Here is a 6,609-nt window from a genome sequence, read left to right on the forward strand (position 1 = left end):
CACGTTGTGATCCGAGCCTCTGTTCTTTCCCTTTGCTGCTCCAATCTGAAGTTCCCCAAGACCAGCCATTCCCGAGGATCCCCAAGCACTTTGCGAGCTTCAGAGCCCAGCTTAGTTCTCACTTATTTCTGTGTTATTTATAGAGCGGCTGATATCCAAATGCCTGCTTCAATGGGGATTTTGCCTTTGTACAGACTAAGTAAGAACTAAGTCAGAAGCTCAGGATCTGACCTTTGGTATACAGAAATCAATTCATCCTGCACTGAAACGCAGCCATCTCCAGGGTGAAATGCAGCAGTAGTTTAATAGCGCATGGCAATAAAGCACGTTGATTTATAGAGCCTTCTCCTCCAGTACTTTCCCTACTTCGGGAAAACCAGAACAGAAGCAAAGATCTGCCAGAGGTGTATTGGGCTCTGCACAGTGCCTCGCTCAGCCCACAGGTTCCAGGGGCTCCAGATCCATGCCCAAAGGCTGGGACGGGACAGAAGTCACATCACAATACCTGCAGGCTGTCACTGATGTGGGAGGGACCACCTGAGGATAACAAGTTCCTCATGCTCTGCCCTGCACTCTGAGCAAGGATCTTCCAGATGGACCCTTCCCAATACTCCCCCAGCAGCTTGCCCTGCTCTGAGACAGCTGTTTTCTCCTTGCAGATCACGTTACCCCCCCAGCCCCAGAGCTGGCCATTTCAGTGATGAACCAACCACATCAACACAGAGCTGTGTTTTCCATAAGAGTAGAGTGCCTCTCCTATCCCATTGCACCTAGGTGTCAAAATGAAGGATCTGGCCCTAGTGCAGGTACCACAGCTTACTCAGACCCACCTGACTGGTGAGGATGAGGTATGCAGGCCTTCTAGCTCTATTTCCATTGTAGGACCCACACTTCACTGCACAGACTGTGCTTCTCCCCTCCAGGAGCAGCACCATGCCCCTGCTCTCTGCTCTGTGCCATGGCTCAGGGAAAGCAGCCTTTGGGTTTAGCAGCCCCTCATCCCACACAGCCTACTCCAGAAATATTGTCAGAGGAGAAAAAACACACAACGAGAGGCTGCCTAAGTATCAGTCAGTTGGACAATCCCCCTGGGAAGAAAGGTTTCACTCCCTGCAGAAGCGGCAGTCAATAAACATGGCACATGCTTTATCTCCTGTCAGGGCTGCCTGCACCCATTGACAGCCCTGACACCAGCCCAAGGCCCAGAGAGGAGCCCACCCACTTCTGTCAGCTCCTTCTGAGGATGTCATGGGAGGAGATGCTGTCCTGCAAAGGGAAATAGTAAAGCAGATTCCTGCACTGTACAGCACAAGGACATCTTAGGACAAGGAGTGTATCACAGCCTAGGTACAACTTTAGACCAGACAGTTTTAGGGTCTTTCAAAAGGCAGGGGAATTTTTGTAGCACTTTGCCCATGTTAGGCTAGAATGCCAGTACACAGCAGAGAAAGCAGCTCTATTATTCAGTATAATGTATATGGGAATGGTGACCCCTCAGCCAGGGTCAGTGTCTCTCTCAGCCATGCTCGTGTCTCCCATCAATCTCCATGACCCTTTTAATTAAGATGCCATGCACAACCCCAATCCCCAGGGCAAAGTTCCACTGCTCCCCTCCCCAGGGACTCCCCAGCACAGCAGCAGGCAGCTCCACGCTCCAGCTGAGCTGCTCACACAACAAGCAACACAGACTGCTGGCTGCCCTGCTACACCTGGGATTTTCACAAGCACTAAAACCAGGGAAAACCTGAAGGAAGTACTCTGACAACTTCAGACTGCAGGACACAGGCCAGGGACGTCCCTCCAGAGCCCAGCAGGAAGGGTCTGCACCTCTGCAGCAGCCCCAGGTGAGCACTGTGCAGCACACGCCGATGCCGTCAGTGTTTCCAGCCAGCACCACAACCTCATCTGCTGCCTGAAGTGCGGGTCAGACCCCAGACACACACACAGCACATCCTGCACGTAGCAGAGCACAGGTGATATTTCACCCCGCTGCCTACAAGCGGCTCCAAGGCCCTGTGTTGCAGGATGAGGTGCAGGGCCACAGTGCTCAAGCCGCCCCCACAACCCCCACTCCTGCAGCCTCTCACAGAGGGGCTTTTACTTTCCTTTGATGTGCAGATGAATCGAGCCTCGGCCGTGAGAAGCCTCGTGGATTTATGAACTCCTCCTCTATGATGTCTTTCCAATAGCAGCCCCCAGAAGAGCAGTTGCTCTCCCTTCCTCCCTGGCTGCTCCGAGCCAAGCATTCCTTTCTCCTCCTCCATCCCACGACCCAGGAGCCGTGCTGCTCGTCCGGAGCACGGGCTCCCAACCCTGAGCTCAGCTCTGCCACTGGCATCTCATTTGCTTGATTACGGCAGGTCTGATGCCTCCTTGCTGCCAGCCCCAAGGCAGGTAATGCAGGCTCTCTTGACAGCCAGAGAAGAAATACTGCAATTCAATCCACTCCCACCCCAAATCATGCCAGGTCTGCAATTCTATAGAGGTTGCCTTCGACTTGAAAAGAGAGGGACAAATAACTGTGATGGAAACCATTCACTGGAGACTTCTGGGGGAAATTATACACCCGCAAGGGGAAAAAGGATCGTTAAGAGGTGATGGGAGAAAACATTTGCATTGCAAGTCAAACCAGCTGGAGGCCGGGAGGAAAGCATTGTGATCACTGCCCTCCCCAGTCCAATTCAATCAGCTCCAACAATTGGGAAACCCTGGAAGACAGCCCCTAGGGCTATTTGACCCACATCCCCCAAACATAGAAGTCAACTTCTACCTATAAACAGAAGTGGAGTGTTGCAAAGGTCCCACAAAGTTCACCTCCTGCATTAAACCCAAGCACAAAAGCAGAAATGTGTGCGTCTGTCTCCTTTTTAGCAGTCACCTCCATCTCGGCAGCTTCTGAGAGCCATTGCTGCATGGGGAGATTGCTTTGCTTGGCAAATAAACTGAGATTAAAGTGAGTTCACTGGGAACATCTCTATTTGGTTTCTGGGCTGAGCACGCTGATAATGTGATGGCACATTTAACTTTCACTGCTTGAAACAAGGCACAAGATGTAAAAATAAGGGAGAATTTACCTCCGGTGTGAGCATCCCACAAGGAACTGTACCCAAATGGCAGAGACAGGGAGGGGGCTGAGCCCACCGCCAGAAGCTCAGCACATCCAGAGGGGTGGATGCCCCCAGGGGACAGAGAGCTGCACACCCCACCCCTCACTGCTCTGCCAGAGCATTACACAGAGCTCTCCGAAGCCCCAGAGTAGAGGTCGAAGAAGGGGAGTGATGAAAGAAGAGCTGAGAAGGGCCATCCCGCAGCCAGATGGAGCAAGGGCTCCCCAGCAGCCCCAGGGAGCTGCTGCCTCATTGCATCCCCACAGGATGTGTGCAGAACCCCCCTCCCCAACATGTGTCCGGAGGCTGGAGCCAGAAGTGCTTGGTTTGCAGCTCTGCCTTCCAGTCAGAGTCTTCAGATATAAACAGTGTGGAATTTTGCAAAGCTGCCCCCAGTGTGTCCTCAGATGGATGCAGCACCAGAACACAGCAGCACAAGCTGCATGACATGGGAGAAATCTGCCAGTGGGCAGAAGCAGCAATATACTCAAGTGACATTTGCACTCGGGCACAATGATGTGTCATTCAGCACAGCCAGACCACAGAGCATCTCTGGGGCACCAAAATTACACAGCCAAGTAAATCCTACAAAATCCATCTGCCCTTTTCAATATTTGGAGATAATTAACTTCTCCAAGCTGAGATATTACAAAAGAAAGCTGTTAGTGAATCTGTTCAGCCATAGGTCCAGGTATGGAGCTTGCCAGCTTTCGGGACACTAAAAGGGCAAGGAGGACATTACATATTTCCACACATTTTTGATTCTTTCATAGCAAGACCACAAGGAAACAGATCTAACACAGTGAGCCAGTTAAGAGAAAGAGCAAGAGATGACTTACCAGGGCACATGCCATCCTCATCCCTCCATTGGCATCATCTGAACACATAATCTCTGGAGATGCATCCAGGCACTGCTCATCCACCAAAAAATCTGGCTGGAGAAAGCTAAAAAGAAAAATCAAGTAATAAAGCACAGCTCTAAGGAAACACAAAGCTAATCAGACAGGGCTCCTCCAGCACAGAGCCAGGTCCCAGCCCAGGGAGGAGCAGAGCTCACGCTGCTCCCAGTCCCAACACCCCACCCACAGGTGACCAACACCCAAATCAGCCCTTGGCCCTCACTCTCCAAAAAATACATAACCTCAGGTGGTGCAGCCCCAAACCAGCAAACCCCTGTTGGGTCAACTGGCTGCCACTGCCAGAGGGAGGTGGTTAACACTTTCCCTTCTATCACCATCCAGGGCTATGCATCCCCACACAGTGATGGCAGGGAAAGCAAATACAAGCACAGCTCTGCTCTTGTGCCTGATCTGTATTTTAGAATCATCCCGTTCATTTCTGGGGTGGGAGCTACTTGGAGGCACGGCTGTTGGTGCTGGAAGTCTTGGTGGGTGCACAGAGCTGCCTCACGCATCTGAGCAGATGGACACGTTTCCCTCTAAATTAAAAAGTGAGCCAGTGGCAAACAAGCAGGGCAGAAGGGGAAGTACATGCCCAGAGTGACTGAAACAGACACAGGCTGAGCAAGCTGGGGTGCAGGTCACTGGGTGGAACTGTGAACATCCCGGACAGAATTCAGTGGGCATCTCCTGCGAGCAGCTGCACTGTCTGGCAGAGACACAGCACAAAGGATGGGACCACTCACAACTATGGCATTTTGGCTGCAGGGAGAGCTAATGGCCCCTGGATTCCCAGCTGTGATTGCTGCTCATTCTACTCATAAAACTTTGGTAAAATCCCATCGGGGGAGAAGGTGAGTGGGATTCATGCTATGCTCACTGTGCTCTCATGTGTTTGGCCCCAGGAGAGCACAGTGTAAGGGCATTAGAAATGCAGGATGAGGTACTCTGTGCAGTGGGGCAGATGCTTCCTGCAGCAGCATCTCAGCTTGGAGCCACTGCTGCCTCCACGGGTCATGGGGGCAGTAAATATTTGCACAGGGCTGGACAAGGAGAAAGCAAACAGGGGTCTCTTATTTATGGGCCTTGGCAGCCTGCTCCCTGGGCAGCTCCATGGCTTTTCCATCCTAACCAGCCCTCATGCACCCCGAGAGGGAGAGGTGAGGAAGTGGGATGGGAGGCCAAAAGCAGGGAGGGAGGGGAGTGACAGAAAGGGAGAGTGGCAGTGCTTGCAGAAAAGTGAAGCAGCATTACATGGCCATCTTCGAGGCTGTGTTTGTTTTACCTGTAGTCTGGAAAGGAGAAAGATGGATGCATCTGTTGGGCTGGCTTCCTTCCACCCCAGTATCCCCTAATGCAGCATGGGGACAGCTCCATCCCAGCAAGGGACGGAAGCTAAGCACTGTCACCATGCCCTTCCCTTCTGCACTATGACATTCCTGGCTTTGAGGGGCTTTGAGGAGGGCCAGCAGGAACCTGACTCCTTCATGCACAGACACACTTGTATGTGCCAGGACACACACACACATATGTACAGTGTGTAATCAGATGACTCATGTATGCTCCAGAGACACAAAGCATGAGCATCCCATGAAGCAGCTGGGTGTCCCCAGAGTGCCTCATCTGCTTTGCATCACCACCAGAGACTGATGGCAGGAGGCAGAGGGGAAGGGGCTCCAGGTTCACTGACCCCTCTTTGTGCTGAGTGTCTGGGTTTAGGAAGGATTCAGACTTATTACAAACCTCTGGAGTGGTTGATTTCTTGGATTTCTGTCATGTCACAAGGAGCTTTCTCTGGGCTGAAAAGGGCAAGGGTGTGGATCTTATTCCATAAACTCCTCTGAGATGAAGGTAAGCCCATAAGGCCAGGGGTTAAAAGGACCCACACCAGGCTGGAAATAATAACATGAAGGACTATGTGAATAACAGGATTCCAGTGGCTCTTTAGGAGAGGTCAGGATGGATGGAGAGTGATGGATGGTTGTTATTGAACTGGAGCGCAGTGCAAGGAGCAGTGTTGAGACAGCTTCCTTCCCTACACTTGCTAATGGATAGGAAGGAAAATCTGTCCTAGCCTGTCATGTGCAGTGCTGCCCATTGCTTCCTGCAGCCTGGCTGACAGAGTGCTTTATTTATGTACCACGACCTATGCAGAGATGGTCAGTCCATCACTCACTCCAGCAGCACAAGTAGGAATTCATCCCAATGCCAGTAGTGATGGCATCCAGCCAGGGGTGTCCAGCACTGAGCTCCCTCTCCCAGGTAAGCCACAGCACTTCTCCTTCAGCCAACAAACACATGGTGGTGTGGCAGATGGCAGCAAGCAGGTACTGCGTGCCAGGTGTGGGAGAGGGGAGGCAGTGTTGCCCACTGTGCAGCACCCACCCATTCCAGCTATTCCCCATTCTACTGCCACCTCCCAGCCCAAGGGTATCAGATCTAAGGGTGGCAACATCCCAGAACAGCAGTGAGAGCAGCCCAGGATTTGGGAAGGAACTGGTTCATTTGCAGAATATCCAACCCAGCGGCCCTGGCTGGCTCTGCCTCTGCCTTTCTCCTCCTGCCATAATTCATCCCACAGCAAAGTGAGACTAAACGGTTGC

At 52.1% G+C, this 6,609-nt stretch overlaps 1 protein-coding gene across 2 annotated transcripts in view; it reads right to left on the reverse strand.

Moving 5' to 3' along the window:
• The window catches only part of LOC107312652 (uncharacterized), a 35,193-nt gene extending 30,554 nt beyond the window's left edge, over positions 1–4,639 (reverse strand). Inside the window, exon 1 of one of the 2 annotated variants that reach the window (XR_004307149.2) lies at positions 3,947–4,603. Coding sequence is in view for 1 of the 2 variants with exons in the window: in XM_085544412.1 (XP_085400538.1) it covers positions 3,947–3,994 (48 nt within the window). In the remaining variant the exon portion in view is untranslated. Of the gene's footprint in view, positions 1–3,946 lie in introns of both variants that reach the window. The other variant, XM_085544412.1, reaches the window with a different exon arrangement.
• Positions 4,640–6,609: the final 1,970 nt, after the last annotated feature.

Source organism: Coturnix japonica, chromosome 4 (genome assembly GCF_054131305.1).
Source record: "Coturnix japonica strain WE chromosome 4, WE-NBRP24, whole genome shotgun sequence".
Classification (NCBI taxonomy): domain Eukaryota; kingdom Metazoa; phylum Chordata; class Aves; order Galliformes; family Phasianidae; genus Coturnix; species Coturnix japonica.